Genomic DNA, 21,750 nt, shown 5'->3' with positions numbered 1-21,750 from the left:
AATATTTGCAACACCTCCACTAAACAGGAACATTCGTTTCTTTATTTTAATTGAACTATTCATGGTCATTTCTGTATGCGATAAGACGCAAATCTGCACATAACGTGGAAAAAGATTAACATGGTTCCTTTTTTTTTTTACAAAAGACTACTAAACATCAAATCAATTCTTTCCACAAAGCCTTTTTTTTCAACAAATACCCTCAGTGATGCTTGAATTCAAAGTTCAGACTTTAGTAATCATTTTATTACACAGTTTAATCAACACACCAGCTCCATGAGCTGTCCGGTAATTAAATATACAGAAGTCATCTGTCAGGAATTTGCACCCTCGCACCCAGAGTGCATGTGTATGACTTGAGCGGTTAGCTTCTAATTCAATAATAGCCGAATGCAACCTAAAGTTAAAGGGGGGAGGGGGGGGGATAAAACACTTGTTAAACTAATAACTTGTTTAAATAAATGGTCCAAAACCTGCAGATTGTAACTGTAATGGGTGTGTGTGAAGGGGAGGGGCTTGGTCACATGACACTGGAAAACAAAACAAAAAAAAAAAAAAACTTGAGTGCTTGAGAATGATCCAGCTGAATGGAGATAGGTTGAGGGGCCTTGCATTTCCATTCATAACCTATTATGAGTTTAAAAGAATTCCTTAGAGATTTTTACACACACAGAAAAAAACACTTTGCCCCTGACTCACAGTACAGTTGGAAGAACAGGAAACAAATATGGGGCAGGGGGGAAGGGAGAATAGCAAAATCCCTCAGTCTCAGCCTACTACCCCGGTTCTTAAAAAGGGCAAGGAATGCTTTTAGAATCATAAAACATCATGACTGCGGACTGGCCCTACCCGGCCGCATCCTGTGACAGAGAGAGAAAGCAGAGACGGGGGAAGGGGGGGGGGGCAAAAGGAGGTCTACAATTGCAGTTTGAAATATGTACAACATGGCAGCCGGGCGAGGGCAGAGAATAGGTGCAGAAGGGAGGGGAGGCGTGGCTCAAATAAAGCACTCCAATGGAAACCAACGAGATTTGTTTTTTTTTTCTTTTTCTTTTCTGTCAAAGCTCCCCTAGCCTTAAGATGTAGAGGCATTCTCCATGATTCCGCTCCACAACTACATCGCATACTTTTGTGTCCATTCCCGAGCTATTCTGTTGTACCTGGAAATAAAGGAAACATAGTTAATGCCCGTTTTAGCATATGTATGGTATCATAAAAGAGATACAGAGTGCAGAGATACGGTTCTTTTGTATATGTATTCATGTATTATTTTGTATGTTATCACTAAAATGCTTTTCAGCACCTGCTATTGATTATGATATTCAGAGAGCTTGACCAAGAACTAACATAGCTACTTAGTTGCAGCAGAATTGTTGAATACAGTCTAGCACCAAACAGAACTGCTGCAACGGTTCCAGACAACTGCTGTCCCAACAGACCCGGCTTCCTGTCCCAACGGAGTGACTAATTGGCTTTGGGGACTCACTTTTCCCTGTCTGTCTTGTAGATGCGGGCGATCTCAGGCACTAACGGGTCATCAGGGTTCGGGTCACATAGCAGTGAGCAGATCGACAGGAGAACTGGGGAAGAAATGAGAGCAGGTCAGCCAGTCAATCATGCATGCACACCTGTACAGGCAAACATCCATACACAGCTCCCTGCCACTAGCTGCTCTATTAATCTTTTTTTTTGCTGTTTACGCAACCACCTACTGTCTCACCACGACAGCAGACCCACAGGAGCGGTGGAGCAAAGAGAAAGCAATCCTCGGATACCCTCTGGCTGCGTGTGACTCCACACTACAAGTCCCACGATGCACCACAATGAAGTGCGTGCCGATTTGATGACAGGTGCGGCTCCAGACATGCCACCAGAGGAGCTCATCAGCCCCTGACCAATCACACAGCGCCTGAGAGTGGACGCCAACCCCCAGCACCCCTTCCCCAGCAGAATGAAACCAGCTTGTTGTGTCACTGTTGTTGGCTCAAGGTCAGTCAGATGACAACACATCTGGGCTCAAAGCTGGGCTGTAAGACACAGTTTACAGTAAGCCTGGTGCTAACTGCCCTTAGCCATGCCCTTCTGAGGTCTCATCACCATGAAGCTCCTGCTCACCTTTGGAGATGGTGAGAGCTGGGGACCACTGCGACCGGAGGATGTCCAGGCAGATGCTGCCGTTACTGTTGATGTTTGGGTGGTAGATTCTTGTGGTAAATGCAACCTGAGGGAACAGGTGGAGTCAAAATGAGAGGGGACAAAGGAAGAGAAAAGAAAAGAAACAAAAGCAGTCATTTCTGGACTGACTGTATGCACACATGCAGACAGATCAGCCTCTCCATCATCACATGGATGGATAAGCTCATTTTCACACCACCAGGTATAAACATGATGCAATATCAAACAGAAAATGGGTATAAATCAAATTTGCTGGTTTCCCTCCTCAATAAGAAAGTACAAATACCAAAGAAATGTCAATCAGATTTTTACTCATACTGATACCCTTATCTACAACTGAAATAACTAGCCAACTGTTTCTCAGTTTCAAGTTTGTGTAACTTGCAGTCGTGGAAGCAGGTCAGCTTCCACACCCAACCCAGCCGAAATCACTGCGACTGCATTTCAAAGTACAGCTCTGGAGGAAAAAACAACATCTATTTCCTGTTTCCTGAAGCACTGAAGGGGAGAAGCCCTACCTTTGGCGGTTTGAAGGGGTAGTCTGTGGGGAAGTGAATGGTCAAGAAGAACACGCCACCCTGGTAAGGACTGTCATTCTGTCAAAAACCGCATCACAATGACATCATCATGACATCACCAGCGGACAGGCACACACTGTAGCAGTAAAATGATTGCACACATAAAACATACTTACTGGTCCCATTATTGTAGCCTGCCAGTGAAACACTGAAAGAGAAGGAGGGAGACAGAACCGGCATTATGGTGAGGTCAGACAGAAAAAGGCAGACAGGCTGCAACCGGTAACCGGCCAGAATGTGTGCTTAACTTCTCCAACAGTACTAAGAAATGAAACTGGAAAATCTCTGAGGATACTTGGGCTCAATGCTCATGTGAAGGACAGGGCAAGATTTAGTCAGGGAAAAAGACATTTAAAAAACAAATCGCACACACTGAAAATTCATACTCAGACTGCATATACCATGCCTGAACACACACTGTGACCAAGTGTCAGATGTCCTGCATTTCCCCAGCATGGCTATGGGCAATAAAAGACTGCATCTTTCCATTCCAGCAATCTGTTTTGCCCAGAAAGCTGACCAAGCCAAGTGCAGTAAATAATGGTACAGAGGGAGCCCAGATCCTGGATGGTCTAGAGGCAATGATCTTCCTGCAGTCCCATAAGTGGTTTAAACTGGGGCAGTCTGCAGTGACATCAGAGACAGTCAACAGTATCACTAGTCACTGATTCACCTGTTTCTCACATTTTTACCCCCACAGGTCATGAGTTATCACCCTTTTTGCTAACCGAGACCACCGTGGAGACAGAAAGCGAGGAAAATGGCACCCTCTAAGCAGGCTAGCATGCTAACCGTTGGTGGTGTTGTTCACACTGCTAATAAAGACATAACCTCAATATACTAATCAATCACCTAAAAATGACTCGTACAACATTTAATGTCTCCAACGTATGCTTTTAATTTTATTACAATTGCCTCAGATGTAAGGAATCAAAAACAATGTTAATTCAACAAGCAAACTGAAGTTGCATATCCCCTTTCTCTATAACATCTTACAGCACTAAAATGTGCAGTCCAATTTTGCGTCTTGTTTTACTGAACTCTGACCTTAATCTCCACTTCAATTCATTCATGTGAAAAAGCGGTTTTATTAAGGGCACTGAAAGCAAAGAATGATGACATTTGTCTGTTGATTGTCTTTTGGCCAAAAAACAATACAAAACTAATACAACAGAATAAAAATCAGTGTAGGAAAAAATAAATTCCTTGATTCACAATGTCCAAAGTTATGGCAAATATTTATTATGGCAAAAAATCTCCCAGCTCACTGTCCTGTGACATTTTCATTTCTGCAAATACACCAATATATAAATGTTTCAGCTGAAATGTCACTACTGCTGAACTGTCCAACATTTACACAATGATTGAAGCATAAGTCATTTCAGAGGTGATATCACTCTATCTGCTTATCATAGCTGGACATGTAGATCATCTATCCACATCCATCCGGCTTCTGGCTTCTGATCCCAAAAACCTACAATTAGGGCGATCAGTGACCTGCTGTAGCACACACACTCATTACCAAAAAATAAAACATACATAGCAAACACTACAAACCTACTAGCAAAGATGCATCTGTAAACATAACACATCACCAAATTCCCAGATTTTAAAAAAGTGCCATTTTAAATGACCAGATTATTGCTCTAGCATTGGCCTTTTCCTTATCTGGATAGTGCAAAGTGTTGACAGAAATTGTGCTTTTTTTAAGCACGGGGTAAACTGACCACAGCTTCATCTCAGAGGAGAAAATTGCTTTGTGTCCTTAATAACGTAGCCTGAAAGTAAATGTACAGTCATCCTTCACACCAAATTTTAAGCAGTACAACAAAGACACCATGAAAGCCTCATATGGAATTTATCCATATCTATCCACATCCGCTACACGCTGACTCACCACATTAGGGGCCAATGAAAACACAAAGATGTTTGAGTGAAGGCCAATCAAAACACGTTTTCACGTGGTTCCCGAGGGATGAGTGGACAGAGACAGTTGCAACTAACTGTTTTCAGTGTCATGGTAGAAATACCTCCTGTGCATACTAAAATGAAAAATCAGCTCTGGGATGCCCGCACAGCACAGTAGAGGGTACATAAATTACTAGTTATGATCAAACAGTAGTCAAGTAGTAGTTGTCCCATCAGTCATACGGACCGCAAGCTGTAGGACAATAAAACTAACAGACAAACATGTGCTACGGTATTTTTATTCCTTTACTTTGGCTATTCTGAGATCAGACCTCCTTTATGCTGTTCAAGGCCCCTGGATGAACCCACTGCCTTAAGTGGCTTTTGGCTGGCTCTAATCTAAAAGCATGTTCACTTCTGAATGAATTGAGCAGAAACTGTGTTTGTGTACATAAAGACGGGGCAGGGAAATGTTTTCCAGGGCGATCTGAAAGGTCCTTGCCTTTTAAAAATCCTGCTGTGAAATGAATCATTAGCAGCCATCACTCACAGCAATGTTCTTTAAAAGGCATTCAAGGAGAGTGCCACCAAAGAGAGCACATCAGTACTCTTTATTTCACACTGGTCACTGACAGCCACAGTTCTTCACCCAATACCTCAACACTCAGGACTGCAGGGACACATGGGGTATAATTTATCATTTATATCTGTTCATTTCCTTAACCGACAACCATACCCCAAACACTCTGTTGCTGCCAAATTTATGCACCCAGGATATAGGTCCACAGCCAATGGCTGGACAGCGATAACTTCTTCAAATGTAGCCTCGTGGACTAATTCCAGGCTAACGCCCGCCTTCTACTGCTAGCCTTGCACACACCTTTGGAGAACTTACCACCTGAGATAAGTATGCTCTGATTGAAAGGAGGAGCGTTTTAAGTTAACTACTGGTCGCTTATTTTCCCACCCAAACTCAACCCAATTAAGCAAATCTTGAATATTCATGGTGACGACAACTGTGAGCTGATTGAGCAGGTCAATCACCTGCTGTGTATGACTGGTCAGCCTCTCAGCATACATTACCTCAGTTCACAGCATGGTTGGTACCAGACCTGACGCACAGCTGGTCTGTGAGCACAAGTCTTACTATTCCCTCATTTTATTTCTGCATACACTTAAAACTCTTGATGGTTGACTTTTAAATAAGCCACATTAAAACAGACTCAATGAATATGCACCTGTAACTGCAAATATATTAATGTGGGGACTAATATACAGTAGTTGACAATAGCCAAACACAGTAACAACCGCATACGCGCGCGCACGCACACACACACACACAGCCGTTTCACAGGTCAGCAGAGAAGTAAAGTGACACTGAATGTTGAGAACTTGCTGTCCACACATGGGGCTGGTACTTACTGTCGTCTCCAACAGGTCCCGCTGAGCACTGAGCTGGAGGATCGCGTGCCAAATCATTCAACTCCTGAACACAGAACAACAAATCTGTCAAGTGTCTTCACTTAAGACACATTTGCCATATATTCCCCACTTTGTGCACTTACATTGTAAAATCTTTAAGCAGTGTGGCATGCAATATAAAGCTCTTCAACACAGCTAACTAAAACTTTCCTGTGAGGCATCTCAAACTTTGCACTTTCTATTATACCTCCAAACTAAATCATCCAGACCACCACAAAGCCGGTACCCTGTTCGCACTCCCGCGGCATTGTTCAGTACCTATATACTCATGTCACCCCGTTACATCAAGTCAAAACGTCGACTGGAAGATCTGACCTCTGCGACATTAGCCACAGACACTGACTGTGGGGGGTCGACATCGTCGGTAACGCAACATGTGAACATGTGGATAAAGAGTAACAGGGAGCACCCAGAATATCTTTGAAAGTCTACCATATGACGTCAAACACACCCGCCGAGCGACGGCTTCGCTTTCAGTTCGCTTTAAACAAGTAAGGCCCGAAATCCTTAACGAAGATTCATACAATGTGTGGATTTACAGGCGATCTGTGTGAGATTTTGGGATCCGGGACGATTCTATCTCGTCGTCTCGCTTCTAACACCTGATCGGCCTCCATCAAACCAAATCTACACTGAACCCCCATACCACAGTATCACTACCTGATTACACATCCAGTTAAGTCAAAGTTAGCTAGCTAGCTAGCTAAATCCCCAACATAGCTGAGTGTTTGAGGTTAAAAACGCCTATTAATGTTCTCTACAGCTACGCTGTCATTAGGCGCAGCCCGTGGGTTAGCTATGTGTTATTCCACCTATGTCAAGTTAGCCAGAGACTCCAATAGAATAACACTTCCAAATTGAACTAAATTAGCTAATCTGTTACTACACACTTACCATTGCCATGTCAATTTACCCACCCGATCTGAAAAAAATCCCTTGTTAACGTTGCTCCCGAAAGGACTAAAAGATCACTTAGGCTTAGGCCCAATATGCCTGTTAAAGCCTGTAGGAGCCTGAGGTTAGCTATCATATCGTCGATTTCTTTTACTTTCTGTTTACTTAGCTACTTCATCCAACTACCCGGCTAACTTGGCTTTGAAGTTGCCTTGGTAGGCTGCTAGCTACGCAGTTCACAATTCAACAGCACCCAAGATAGGTTAGCTAGCTACAAGCTTCCTCGCTAGGCTAGCTATTCTGTTCACCAGGATACGCCGAATCCAGCCTGTCCCCGAATCAGGGGCACAATACCCACCTAGTCTAGCTAGTTATTAATACCACCTTCGAAATATAAGACATTTCACGTGGCTTGTGCAGTTAGGGAAAGATCGGCTAGTATGCCTCTGTCAAAAACAGCTAGCTTGCTAACGTTAGCTAAAATAAAGTAGAGGGCCCCAGGATGTGTTGGTCGTGGACATCGACCACGGGCGCATTGCTTCACTGTCATCATATATTCACTGATGAAAGCGTGGCTAACCTGGTGAAATTAGCGAGGAACCCGTCTGTTACTGTGCCCAAAAGTGGGTATCAAACAGGGGACTGTTAAAAATACAAAGCGATCGTCAAATCTATGCCCGAAGGCCCTGCGCCGCTCACGAAGACTTCCTTACCTTGTGAATTCTTTTCAGAGCCATTGTTGTGCTTGTGCCGCTGTCACTGGAAAAACGTGTGTTTTACTCGATTAAAATGGCGGTTTACTTTCTATTACCGCTGGTCGATGCTTCCCCCACTAAACACAAACAACGGGTCTAATCTCACATTAAAGTCACCGCTCCCCTTCCAGGTGCGACAGACCGGGCCGATATAAATTTTTTAAGGCGAAACTGAAAGACACTAAAGAGTAGAACCGGGGTCCTTCCTCCTGCACCAGTGGCTACCGCATTACTCACTCGGCGGCGCTCAAATGAAACCCTTCCGCCGACATGCACATCCGCCAACGCATTCTTCCTAACATCTATTGCGCGCCGAATCAGGGGTTTTATACTACGACCTGTGGAACTGACGTCATTTTGGCTCCCTCAAGAAGAACGGGCACCGCTAGTACGGAGGACCGGGTTGAGCCAAAATGGCGGACCAATTCACCTCAGTTTCAGCGCACGTCACCGTTAGAGCTAGTGAGGGAGCCTCATAAAATGGTCTGTAAGGTACCGGTGATTTGGTGGACGTGATTAAATAGTTAATTCACTTAATTCCTGAAAGATCACTGACTGTATTCCATCTAAAGTGTTCATTTGTGACTGGCTGGGTATTAAAAACAATACCACTGGATAGAGGAAGTTTGCAACAGAAAAATAAGCGGAGGGATACACGGCAAAATCTCGCTTTTCTCAGTACATTGTTAACGCGAGAACTCAATGAGGAAACTGGTATCGAAGTAGGCTACGGTAGCTACATAAAATAGTTCTAAGATTTATTGTGTTTTTTTTTTCACTGTTAGCGCAAAGGATGAGCGTTATCGCAATTGGCAGTAGATGATAATTTATTATCACCTTTGGAGAAAAAAATCAGGGTACTAGCATATCTGAGTGACGATAACAAGTCAATCTGTAAATTATGTGGTATTTTGAGATGTTAGCATGCAGTCGTGCGCTAGGATTGCCATAAGGACTGGCAGCTAGTGATGGGCACGGTGATAACCCGTGCTTAGCTTGTTGCCTTTTTCTAGTTTTAATCTTTAAATTGAAGGGTTTGTTAAACAATCCACTCCTCCTACACAATTACAACACATCTTCTTTTGATTAAATCATGTTATCCCATTTGAGTGTATATCATGTAACTGTGGTACAGATGGACATCAAACAAACTTTTTTAACCACACTTCCCAGCATAATGCAGTGCACTGCAGCAAAAGGAGACTTGCAGGGGAACTAATTAAATGCCTGTCTGGACTAGAGGCATGACAGTCAGTGTCCAAAGTGGAGACTCCTTCAAAACTCTAACCCCCTTAAACACATACAGCTCCCTCAGCTGACCAGTATACATTGGTGATTGGTTGAAAGCACCCGAGTCTCAGTGCAAGTGGATCCGGCAGGGACAGGGATTGCACCATAGGTCTGAGCAAGCACAGCACAACCTCTGAAAAGAGATAAAATTAGACTAATGTGTACGTCAGTCTAATACATTAGACTGATGAATTCGTGATATGTCATCATTCATAGTTGCTCTATATACCTGATAAGCGATGCTATGCTTGGGCAGACCATTTTGCCCCCTGCAAACCCCACACATGTGGTGTGCCTGTGTTGTTTTGTTGTTTTTCCTCAGTGGAAATGTGTAAACATTTGCTATTACCTCAAAGACATCAGATGAAGCTGGCAATGCAGATTTTCTAAATGTTTGTTTTTGCAGCTTCTCCTCAGTTAGTAAGCTTTAAGACAACACAACTGCCACATCTGATTCAAGCAACAATACCCAGCTCCTTATTGCAGGAGACTGTAGAAATCTTTACCACACAGCTATATATGACAGGGTCACTACATCCGCGACCTGGTCACTGCCCTCACACAGGACAACAATTTTGAGCAAAAGGCACTGATTCTCCAATGAGGTTGGATCTGACTGAGCTATGAACTTTTGACCTTTCATTAAAGGCGATAAATTCCCTATGCCGAAAGACTTAGGCATATGGCATGGTCAAATCTCAATCACTCTTGCTCAGTAAAGGAGATTACAGCCTAGAAAAGGCTTATTATACACGCATAGGACCCCCATTACACATGCAGCATTAAGGCTGCTGTGTGTATTTTCTGTATTGTAAATACCATTGCATACTACATCTTTTGGATTACATTCACCCATACTCAAACACATTGTAACCACTATAAACCACAATGTGCTTGCAGAAATTTGAATCACAACCAACTACACTGTATCCATGATGAGCATAGCTATAGCCACTTTCACTCTCAGCTACATTGCAACTGTAAGTAGTCCTAATATATCTGTCACCAACCACACTGTAACCGCAATCAGTTTCACAGTAATTATTATAAACTGCAGTGTAATCACAATTTGCTCCAACCACTATCAACCAAACCGCACCCTCTCACAGTCTGAATGTAAACACAAGGAGTCCCACTGTCCAAAATACGACCATCAGAACTCAAGAAATTCACCCTGAAATCAGTAATCTCAGGCTCCAAAAATAATAGAAATGTAAGTGTTGACTAACAGTAATATCAACAGTATATTTGCTAGTGATTAGGGACAGGAGGGACATTGTTTGCTCATAGTGTGTGCCAGCTGGTTCTGTATCACATCAGTCTTCTGCAAGAACTGAATAGGGAGATGCTTACCAGATATTTTTTCAGGGCCCTGCTACTGTCTGTATGGCACGTACACCCTTTAATTCTCTTAATCACTCAGATTTTGATGTGCAAAGTTAAGTGCACATCAACACGGTCTCTCTGATCCGGGATCCTCTGTTAAGAATAAATTTACCACTATATGTAATGCATTGCAGTCTTCTTTCTCACATTGTGCTAAATTTTATTCACTCTGAGTGTATTTTGGGAAAAGAGTGTGATACACAGTGATCTCTGATGACATTAGTAGCTAGTGTATCATATGGCAATGAACCGACACGGTTTTTTTTTGTCATGACCAGGCTGCCCTGACAAGTTAGACTCTACTATTTTACCCTGCAGCATTATTTATGTAACCCAAACTTTAACCTCTGTATGCATGTTTATCGCAGAACTGGGCATTTTCATACGCTTGTGGAATTTTTCTATTTTAAATTCCCTTCTCCACAAACTGTAGTTTTTGTTTGTTGTGGCCGATTTAACAACCAATCACTGCTAACTGGCCAAATGGCCGCCGCTGCGCAGCATTGAGAGTCAGTGAGTAGTGTACTCTGGGATAGGGCCCCCCACTCCTCCACGCAACGAGCACAGCGCGAGCGGCATGGAATTGCAAAACATGGCGCGTGAATGTGGGAAACCCCGGCTTTGCCTCCACCTGATGGCGGTATGAGGCAGTCCCTGGAAGCGATTGCGTGGGAGTTCCCTCCTTCGCCATGTCGGGGTGGTGCAGCGCGCAGTGAGGATCTCCTGAACTGAACAGCATCTCTCGCATTCTCCTTCCCCCTCCCCTTTTTCTCTCTTTCCATCCTCCCCCACACGGCAGCCCAGCACAGCACAGCAGCCCAACATCCACCCTCTCCGGGTAGCAGCAGTTCTTCCTTGCCCAGGCGGTGATACACGGAGGGACACACCGAGTGATGCTACTGCACCAACCGCATCCCGCACCAGCGAAAACACACCACGAATAAACAGTCACATCTGCAGGAGGAATTAAAAGACCCGTCTCTATACAGCAACTGCTCATGAAGATGTCTAACGTTGACATGGTCTTGAACGCCACCGAGCGGGTGGTCAAATGTAGGTGTATTTTACCTTTTATTTTTTCTTATTTTATCTTACAGGGAACAGTATGTCTGTTTTGACTTGACTTGCTCTGAAATACTTATTTGTGGTCATTATCGTAACCGTTTTGTGTATTGTCAACGCTGTCTTTCTAGTGTATTTTCGTGGGTGGTTTAATTAATCAGATTGAATCAGATGATTTAGCCATCTCGGATGAGATATTTGCCGATAAACATAGCTTGCCGTCAGTGCACGTTTTATTTGAGCACATTTTATAGGGGGGGTTTGAGTCCTTCATTCCTGATGTTCATGTTTCGGCGACATCGAGATGTCACGTTCTGCTTTGATCCTTTAATGCTTGGATGGACCGGCAGATCCTGGCTAAATGAGGCAGAGTTGTTTTAGATGTCTTTGCGGCCACTGCGCGGGGCGGTGATGCAGCAGGATTTCACGAGCACATCGCGTCTGTGCGCCTCGTGAATACGTGTAGCGTTACAGAATACACCGGAGGGAGAGAGGGGGGAGTGAGAGAGAGAGAGAGAGAGAGGGAGAGAGAGAGAGAGGGAGGGAGGGAGCGAGAGAGGGAGGGTGAGAGAGCGAGAGATGCAATTAGCATCTCGTTCCGATGAGACACTTCTTGCAGCCTGAAGATGACAGCGAAAGGAAGACTTAAAGGTATAATAAATATTTTAATTACGTTAAGAATGTAGTTGTAATGCAGTTGTTAGACGTGTAAGCTTTCAACAAAGGTCGAAAAACTGGCAATGTCATATGACAACCTAGTTATTGATGCATTGCCGGTGTTAACTATCAAACCGAACGAATGTCCACGCCGGTGACCTAGTAATATGCGTTGCTAGGTCCCCGATTAAAGCACAAACAGCCTGTTTTGTATGGTAATGCCTTTGGATTTTTTTTCTGCGGCCGGGCACGGCTATGGGGGTTAGCCCGTATGATGTCGTCTCCATGGGCGATACGGTTACGCTGTCTGTGATTTTTTTGTGATTATTTATTGGAAGCAGATTAGTATGAATTCGTTTTATGTTTTGTAGGCTGCAAGTTAATAAAGATCAGCCCAATGCAATATTTCCGCTTGGTGTGGCCTGCGTGGAATTCGGTGACATTCACCCCGTTCGGAATCCGAATGCCCCCTTTTCATTTCGATTGTGCGGTCAATTCTGTGAAAATTGACCACACCATTGACCGGTGAAAAAATTTGATCACTGTTCATCCTCTCACGCCAAATGAGTCCTCCAGAAAAGGTGCGCATCTGCGCGAATACACAAGAGCCTTCCCTGCGCCTGCTGTTGTGTATTAGCTGTATTTGCTGCCTTTTTAGAGCCGAGGTCTATTTTAAGGTAGCGGGGCACCACCGACAGCTAATTCTACGGGAACATTTAGCTTCAAAATGCCTTGTTGCATGTTAGCATATCGCTTTGCAAGCATAAAGGCCGCATACGATGTTGTCATTGCAATCCCCTGCATTTTTTATGGGATACTTTATGTATCTGTGCATATGTGTGGGAGGGTGACGTGATGCTGGAGGATAGGGAGGTTCAAAACAGTGGGCTGATTATAGCACTTGCATTTTGATCTTGTGTGGAATAATGGTAGCTCTAATGGTGCTGAAAGCACACCGAGTGCTGTTAGTGATGTCTTGATTTAAGGGTGATTGCTGTGGTCTGAGGAGGAGGCAGGCCAGGCGTTGCTGTTTGATTGGATGGGTGCGTGAGTGTGAGAGAGAGGGTGATCCATCCGCAGGAACGCGGGGCTGTAGTACTCAGCCATGGTGCCTGCGGCCGACTCACAGCAACCGCTGCCGCTGCGACTCAACATCCCATAATCACTGCACACGGCAGTCTGCGGCCACCGTGCATGGCAACCGATCTACAGTGGCAACACACAACAAACGGCCTTGTTTAGGCAGGGCTGTAGCCACCCAGCCATACAAAGAAAACATCCGCACATCCTATTTTAACAGGTGCTGGACAGAAAGGCCCGAACATCCGCACACCGTTTGCTCCAAAACGCATTTCTTTTCGTGGTGCACGCGGGGCAAAGCGTTGCTCTGAGGTGGGTTTCACAGCTGTAGCACCGGCAGTGGCTGCACGCTGCAGCCTCCTTCAGCTGCACAGCTGCACTGCGCTCCACAGACTGCGCCCGGAGAGTCGGAACGGGAGTGCACGTTTTGCAGAGTGCATTGCATCTGTTGAACATGCTAACCACACAGCATGGCTGACTCAATAAGTGAGTCGTGGAGCACCGCGTCAGGAAAAACCGGTGGCTGAGGGGGTCCCGATGGCCTCTCAGCTCGATGAAGGGGGACTCTTTTGGAGATGATTTGCTATCTCATTGTCCGCATCTCTGTGGTGTGACATTCCATTATTGTCACTCAGCAGATGCCCTTATCCAGAGTGACTTACATTGCTAACAGTTTTTTACAGCCATTTATGCAGCTGGACATTTACTGAAGTAACTATGTGTGAAGTACTTTGCCCAAGGATACACTGGCAGTTCCCTGGTGGGGAATCGAACCAGCAACCTTCTGGTTACAAACCCTGCTCCTTACCATTGTTATAGTGTCACCCTGGCATTGGTGTTGAGGTGGCCGGATTTCTGCTCATCGCGGTCTGGGGAAAAGGAGGAGAATGAGTAGTAGGATAGTGAAGAGAACCGGACATGATGAAGGAGCAAGGGGAACAAGATGGAGGGAGTGGAGGAGCAAAGGAGGACAGGGTGTGTGAGGTGAGGGGAAGGAGTGTGAGAAACGGAGAACGAGGAGCCCTTTGAGGAGCTGGGGTTGTAAGAGCAGAGAAGAATTGGGTGAAGAGAAGAGAGAGAACTGGGTGATGTTCTGAACTGTCCTGATGGTCTGCCCCCCCCCGTACAGAATACATACTGTGTTTAGTACACTGCAGAGTGAATATAATATTTAATATTAGTAGTGTTAGTTGTGTAGTATGGTCTTAAGCGTTTAGTATGTCCAAAATAACTCATGTTTCATACACAGTGAATGCATTTAGCATTTGTTTTTAGCATTGCGCAAAGTGACTGTCACGTTAAACACATTACAGGGCGCGTGTAATGTTTTGCACCTTGCAAAATGTGTGTTTCCTGTATAGTACAGGACAGAGTATATTATACATTGACTACAGCACAGAGTGCACATCAAGTAAAAGATGTGTCTCATGTATAGTACAATAAAGACTATCAATCAGTAGAGTGCAGTGTGTTATGTATAATGCTGTATGGAGTGTTTACAGAGCATGTTACAGTCCAGTAAAGTGTATGTATTGTGTTGCTGGTAGTGCAAAGTAGCGGCTTGTCCTACGTCAGGATTATGTTATTGTGTGGTACCACAGTTTTGTACTTACTTGATTTTAGACAATAACAGGACAGGGAAGGAGGGACACCTAATTGATAACAACAGTAGAAGGGATGATGACCTGCATGTTTGAGTGTCATTGGTTGGGATTGGGAGCAAGGCAGGCAGGAATAGAGGTGATGAATATCCATGCATTTCTCTCTGTGGAAAAGAAGAGGAATCTGTGGTAATGAATTAATTGCATCATTAATTATGATATTAAGGCACGTGCTAATATGTTCCCTCAATAAATGAAGCTTGTGAATAAGGATGAGCTGAACTGTCAGGCAAAATAGCTGCAGCTGAAGGATTTTTTTTTATTATTGCAGAATGAAATGTGATTGGAAATGTAAAGTAAGTAGAAGAAATCTAGACCCAAAATGAAACAGCTTGTCAGGTAGTGAAATGTTTAAATATGTAATTGCTAATTACATGTTCAGACTGCTTATTACATAGTTATGTTTTGGAGAAAACTGGAAAAACTGCTTCAGTGAAGCTCAGGAGAACAGTGAACTTGACTGTGGTATTCTGTCAATAGCCTGTCTTGCTAATCTCTTTAGCATTGCTGCGGACGGGAACAGTGTACCTGTCCTTCCACAAACATGCAGGTGGCACTCATGGTGTTGTCAGTTGTCCTCAGTAAGTGGAGAACATGGGCATGTTAAATCTCCACTGTTTCACTGCCTGAGCACAGACAGCGTTGTGAAAATAGACTCCAAAGAAGACGTTTAGTCGGAGGCACAAAACACACACTTGTGCTGTGATTTCATCTTCTATACAGAGCAAAACAAGGCTCCTTTTAGCAGGAAAGGTTGTGGGCTAAAGGAGAGCGCTTGTTATTGGGGCGAACAGAGGCGCGGGGAGTTATGTATCGGGTGCATTCTGGGACAGCGGTACAGGAAGCTCAGCAGCAGGTGCGGGGACAGTGATAGGACAGCAGCGGGGAAAGATGTGGGGCAGAGATTGGGTCAGGGACACAATGGCAGCGGTGCGGCCGGCGCCGGGACACAGAAAAAGTCCCCGCCGCTGCGCTGCGAAGCTGTGTGTCCCCAGCTAAAGGTTCTTGGGCTGGTGAGTCAGAGCTCTGAACAGCGAATGCAGGCCGCGGTGAGGACAAGGCTACTCACTCTCGTCCAGTCAGCGGCCGTCACTGTCATCGCCGGCCAATCGGCATTCGGCGCCTTTGCTGGCCTGCCTGCTCCCCTGCTTTTCACTATCACCGTCAGCTCGTCACTGTCATCCCAGTCCTTTTCCTTTACCCCTGCGTGACATGTGGCTTAAAGGGCAGGTTCAGATTTTTCAGGTTTTTTCAGAGCCTGCTGTCACATTCGTAGCCTTGAAAGGGAACACACATGGTTTGATGAGATCGTTGTAGGGGAGGTTGTTTGGCGATTAAAGTTTTTACACAGCAGACACTTAGAAACAGGGCAACGCTCTGTGCTCGTGATTTTACACATTCCATAATCCATTTACAGAGGCAGGTTTTTAGTGAACCGTTCTGTCTTGGTTGGCTTTTACCACAGAGAAGAGCTCTGTGACAAAATCCAAAACCCAGCGTTGGAGGCGTCTCCCCGCGGAGGCGTCGCCTGTGAGACTGCGTCCACCCACGGGCGCAGCGCGCACGCACAGCACACAGGCTCTGCGCACCGCGCTCGGGGGCTGCCGAAGCAGTAACGCACCTCACCGCCATGGGAGAGGTGGTCTCGGTGGCGCCCTCTGGGGTTGTTCCAGGGACAGCGCGATGGGACAGCGCCACAGACAGCAGGCACACCTTCACTGAACCCCCCACCCACCACTCCTCCCCCTCTCCCCCTCTCCCCCTCTCCCCCTCTCCCCCTCCTCCTCCTCCAGCATGCCAGATTGGGGCAGAGTGTATTTTTAGTTCCAGGGACAGGTTTGTTGCGGGTGCAGGGAGAGGGATGGAGGCTGCACTAATGAGGCCAACGTGTCGGGGGCCGCTGCATTGTTTTTCGGCTGCCCGCGTGCAGATGGCTGTGCATGAGCAAAGTGTGTGTGCATTAATTGCACAACTTCAAACAGCGCTTTAAAAAGACCCCTTCAAAGACCCGTCGAGCTGCGCCACCGATCTGGGTCAGAGACAACGCCAGCACATGCGCACACACACGCACACACACACACACACACACACACACACACGCACACACACGCACACATGCACACACACCCTGTTTCCTCATTCCTGGCTCCATTCTCTCCCCTCAATCATTAGCTGTCACCCTGAACTGTTCCCATTCTTCCTATCCAGTATTCTCCTCTCCTGTTCCAGCTCCTCTCTCCCCTTCTTCAATACAGTGGGATACATGCGGAAACCTCTAGAAGTGTGTGTGTGTGTGTGCGTGTGTGTGTGTGTATGTGTGTGTGCGTGTATGTGTGTGTGTGTGTGTGTGTGCGTGCGTGCGTGTGAGTGGGTGGGTGTGCCTCTGTGTGAGTGGGTGGGTGTGCCTCTGTGTGAGTGGGTGGGTGTGCCTGTGCGTGTGTGTGTGTGTATGCTTGTTTGTGTGTGTGAGTGGGTGGATGTGCCTAGGTGTGTGTGCCTGTGCGTGTGTGTGTGTATGCTTGTTTGTGTGTGTGAGTGGGCGGATGAGCCTAGGTGTGTGTATCTGTGTGGGTTGGCGTGCCCGCGTGCGTGTGTGTGTGTGCCTGTGAGAGCGTCCACTGCGTGTGTGTGTAAAGGAGGCCAGCAGCAGTGACGCCGGGCAGGGTGGTTCGGCCTGTGGAAGGGTGGCTGTGAGAGGGTACGGGAAGAAATGCAGCTGAGAGGAGAAGCTGCTCCCTCCCCGCTACCTCTGGGGTCCTGGAACAGGCAAGGCTGCGAGCGGCCTACTTTCCAAAGTGTGATTCTAGGCCATTATCTGTGTTAGTACTGGTGGGGATCCGCAAGGCCCCGCAGATCCTGCAGAACAATCGCTCTCGCTGAGGGCTGGTCAGGAGGGGGCGTGTCCACCGGGCAAAGCAAACAGCCTCCCGGTCAGGTGTTTGGGGTTGTGCTGTCAGAGGTCATCGTGCAGAGCTGTGTTAAGATGCAGTTAGGTGTGGAAATGTCATGTGGTGCTGAAGCATAAGGCTGTTGGATTAAAATGCTGATCTGCTGTGGAGTGTGGAGCTATATAACCGCTATTATTATGATAACAATAACGATTAATTCCTTTATGTATTTGATGATGTTCTGGGCATTCATAACGAAAGTCTAGAATACACAACACTAACAAAGAACAATATGTATGTAAGTACAATCTGTAGCATACTGTAAATTGCCTCAAAGGCAGTACAATGCCATGTCATGCAATTAACAAGCATCCCTTAGTAACTTCAGTAATATTCATCATCATAACTGGTTGTCACTGCCAGTAAAACAGCTAAAAGTTGTGCCTCGTGCCTTAGTTTAACCTGCAGACTGGGGCAGATCTGAGTTGCTGAAAACCAGGTGCAGTCGGAAGTAGTGTGTCATTGGGGGGCTGTGGTGGGTGGTGTGTAACTTTGCTGTCTTGATCAAGTTAGGTAACACATGCCACCACTCACCACTAGGGGGCACATCCTCACTATGGCGCAAAAAAGGGGATGGACAGACAGATGACCAATGCAAGACAAGCAGTTAGCTGGGCTGGCGGGTGTCAGGGTCTTATATGCCAATTCCAGAGTTTTGGAGCAGTTACGGACTGCTGTCCGAGTTGTGTTGGGCTGTTGGGATGTTGATTACCTTTAGCTTTGTAAGAGTGTAAGGGTAAGGGACTAAATGTAAGTGTAAGCTATTGTTATGATGGGGAATTGAATCATATTTGGTTGTTATTGTGGGAAACTAACTATCTGATTGGGCGTTGTGTTGGGGTGTTGAGTGGAAGTCAGATGTGTAGCCAAGTGTTGAGGTGTAGTCAGATGTTCTAGAGTGGTGCAGAGCTGTAGTCAGGTGTTATGGGGTGCAGAGCTGTAATCTGAGCTGTAATGGGATATTGTAGTAAAATGAAGAGCTGTAATGGGCTGTGATTGGAGGGCTAGGCACTATATTGGGGTGTTATAGCAGGGTTTAGGGCTGTAATGGGGTGTAATAGAAGGATTTATATCTTTTATGAGGTGTTACAGTAGGATTTGGAGCTGTAATGGGGTGTTACAGGAGGGTTCGGAGCTGTAACAGGGTGTTATAGCAGGTTGCAGGTCTCGCATTCGGCTGTAGCTCAGCCCGGGACAGTCAGTGTGTCTCCTCACTGTGCAGAGGAGTTAGCCTGGAGCACTCAGCTGTTGAGCTCACTGTGCGCCTTGCTCCAGGGCAGCTTGGGTTGGGGGGGTGGGGGGGGTGGTGAGGTCTCCTGCTCACCCAGTGGTCCACACTGTTGCACACCGGCCCGGCTCACCAATGCAGATGGTGCCCGCGTGGGCCAAGGGTGGACGTGGATGTGTTTACACCGTCACGGCGACTCCACCAGCTTCACATGGGGAGCCGTGTCTCTACGCAGTTGCAGCAGTGGATTGTGGGAATGACTAAGGCCCGAGCTCTGCTGCTTGCTGGTGTCGCAGGCCCAGAGGAGAAACGTCTCGGCCTGCACTTGCATGGAAGGCTGATGAGCTGGTGAGCATGGAGACACACAGTGGGTCAGTTGTGGTCTGTAAGTGAGAAACAGAGGAGGCGGAGAATTACATTTTTAGGTATAATTTAATGGGTGACATAATACATCTTGAATCTAATTGATTTATTTTTACTGATTCCTGATTCCTGTCTTCAGTGACTGTTTTATCACCACAGTCCCATTGGTTGCAGACTTCAAAGAATGGAACATATAATAATACTGATTGTAAAAACCAAGATATTTAAGCGGGCTTTTGTCTTAAAACTAAAATGATTTCACGCGAAGGCCTGAAAGGTAACGTTAGAAGCAGTCCGGTTCAGAGGGGTAAGCTGCAGTTGGGACATCCTTTATTAAATGGGTTTGTTAATCAAGCAGAACCATCCAAATGGATCAGGATAACATGTGGCTCGCTGGCCTCTGCTTTTGCTAGTCCATCATACATCTGTTTCACCTCAGATGGGGTTCACTTCTTTGAGGAGAGTCCCACCATCTCTCAGTGGAGGCCCTACAACAGATTCCCCATGATATTTCACAGCTCATAGGGGAACCATCCTCCCTGCTTTGCCCCGACCCCTGGCTGCACCTGCTTCCTCTGTCCCTTGCTGCTGTGTCCTGTCATTGGTGAGAATCTGGATGTCTGCAGAACTGTATGACCCTTCTAAACTGTTCTGCACTGTTGTGCTGTTTCTCTACCACTTTATACCACTGCTTTTTTCTGTAGCATTAAACACTGCCATGCAGTTTCTGGTGCATTCTATACCTCTGTGCTAGCTCTACACTGCTCTGTTCTGCTGCATGGTTTCGATGCCACTGTATACCATAGTGCGGTGTCTGTATTCTTATATATTTGTTTTGTTTCTATACGGTTGTATACTGCTGTAGTTTCTCTCCTGTCCTATAACTCTGTGCTGTTTCTGCACCCCTATTTATACACCTCTGTCTGTACCATTACATTATACGGCATTTCCGTACTATTCTATACCTTTGTGTTGTCTCTATTCTGCTCTAACTGTTTCTACTCTGTGTATGCATTATTATGTGAGTATGAGAATGAGCTTGTGTGTGTGTGTGTGTGTGTGTGTGTGTGCCTGAATATGTCTGTGCCTGCATGTGTATGTCTGTCCATGTCTGTGTGAGAGTGTTCATGCATGCTTGTATATATATGTGTGTGTGCCTGAGTGTGTGTTTGCATGTATATGTCTGTTTCTCTATGTCTGCCTAAGTACGTGTCCATGCATGCAAATGTGTATGTGTATGTGCGTGTGCTTGTGTGTGCGCACGTGTCTGAGTATGCACATGGATGCGTGTGTGTATCATCGTTCCTGAGCGTTGGGTCAGGGTTGCCTCTCTCACCTGAGTCAGTCAGGACAGCGCTTTGTGTGTGGGCAGGCCCTGGCTGCTGTCAGAGACGGAGAGAGTGCATTATGCTCCCGAATCTGCATGCTCGATATGCACTCATAGGCTTTATTTAGCCATGCGGGTGAATTATTAAAATGCTGGTTTGCAGCAGTGTTTCACTGTACAGGGGCCTCTTACATAATGAAGCCTCCCTGGGGTGCAGTGGTGAGATGAAGAGAGAGAGAGAGAGAGAGAGAGAGAGAGAGAGAGAGTGAGAGAGAGGGAGCGTGACAGTGAGGGAGAGAGAGAGAGAGAGAGAGAGAGAGAGAGAGAAAGGGGGAGCGAGAGTGTGAGAGCAAAGGAGAGGGGGAATGTGAGAGAAAGGTAGATAGAGAGCTTAAGCAGGAGAGAGAGAGAGCGTGAGAAAGAGAGAGATACAAGAGGTTCACGCAAATGCACGCACACACATGCACACATACACGCAGTCACACAGACACACGCATGCACACGCACACGTACACACGTGCACGCGCACACGTGCACTCGGAAGGATACAGTAAAATCCCTTCACACACCGTGTACTCCTACACCACATTGCTCACATACCCTTATCTGAAGCATATTGAATTTTCATGCTTGGTTTGGTGCCAGCGTATGCTGTCTGCACACTGCGTGACTTTGTGTGTGTGTGTGTGGTTGTTGGTACATATGTAGACGTGGGTGGGAGGAGATTGGCAGTTTTGAGTTTGATAGATTGGGTTCAGGTGCGACAGTGAAATACAGTGTGTACAGAGGAAATAAGAATGCCATAGGAAGCCGGTTATGTTTTTGATATGTGTGTTTGATATCAAGACTTCCATAAAATGCCAGGGAGGGGTGCCCCTGGAGCATGCAGGGTTTTTTTTTTGGGGGGGGGGGGGGGGGGGGTGTTGAGGGGGGTTAGACCAGGGGGCGCTCTGTCC

General features: G+C 46.1%; 2 protein-coding genes across 4 annotated transcripts in view; one reads left to right on the top strand and one right to left on the bottom strand.

Moving 5' to 3' along the window:
• Positions 1-32: 32 nt before the first annotated feature.
• On the bottom strand, positions 33-8,099 carry ube2d2 (ubiquitin-conjugating enzyme E2D 2 (UBC4/5 homolog, yeast)). The gene is made up of 7 exons (XM_036548018.1): positions 7,751-8,099; positions 6,084-6,147; positions 2,870-2,901; positions 2,694-2,771; positions 2,116-2,221; positions 1,487-1,580; positions 33-1,160 (listed from the first exon to the last, which is right to left on the bottom strand). Exons 1-7 carry the CDS (start codon positions 7,772-7,774, stop codon positions 1,115-1,117), a joined length of 444 nt encoding a protein of 147 aa, XP_036403911.1. The 5' UTR covers positions 7,775-8,099; the 3' UTR covers positions 33-1,114.
• A 2,954-nt stretch (positions 8,100-11,053) lies between these two features.
• Positions 11,054-21,750, top strand: part of ppp3cb (protein phosphatase 3, catalytic subunit, beta isozyme) — a 40,860-nt gene continuing 30,163 nt past the window's right edge. For 2 of the 3 annotated variants that reach the window (XM_036547919.1, XM_036547917.1), the window contains exon 1: positions 11,054-11,521. In XM_036547919.1, the coding sequence (XP_036403812.1) occupies positions 11,467-11,521 (55 nt within the window). In that variant the 5' untranslated portion in view covers positions 11,054-11,466. Of the gene's footprint in view, positions 11,522-12,087; positions 12,182-21,750 lie in introns of those variants that run through there. The other variant, XM_036547918.1, reaches the window with a different exon arrangement.

The sequence above is a fragment of the Megalops cyprinoides genome, chromosome 16 (assembly GCF_013368585.1).
Source record: "Megalops cyprinoides isolate fMegCyp1 chromosome 16, fMegCyp1.pri, whole genome shotgun sequence".
In the NCBI taxonomy this organism is placed as follows: domain Eukaryota; kingdom Metazoa; phylum Chordata; class Actinopteri; order Elopiformes; family Megalopidae; genus Megalops; species Megalops cyprinoides.
This window is presented reverse-complemented; position numbering and strand designations above follow the sequence as displayed.

What these genes read in the sequence shown, in the direction of transcription:
- ube2d2 (XM_036548018.1), bottom strand. Translation starts at nt 7,774, where the DNA reads ATGGCTCTGAAAAGAATTCACAAG. An exon ending in AGCTCTCACCATCTCCAAAG is followed by an intron (nt 1,581 to 2,115) that starts GTGAGCAGGAGC and finishes TTTCTTCCCCAG; the next exon opens with TTCTCCTGTCGATCTGCTCA. An exon ending in TACAAGACAGACAGGGAAAA is followed by an intron (nt 1,161 to 1,486) that starts GTGAGTCCCCAA and finishes CTTTATTTCCAG; the next exon opens with GTACAACAGAATAGCTCGGG.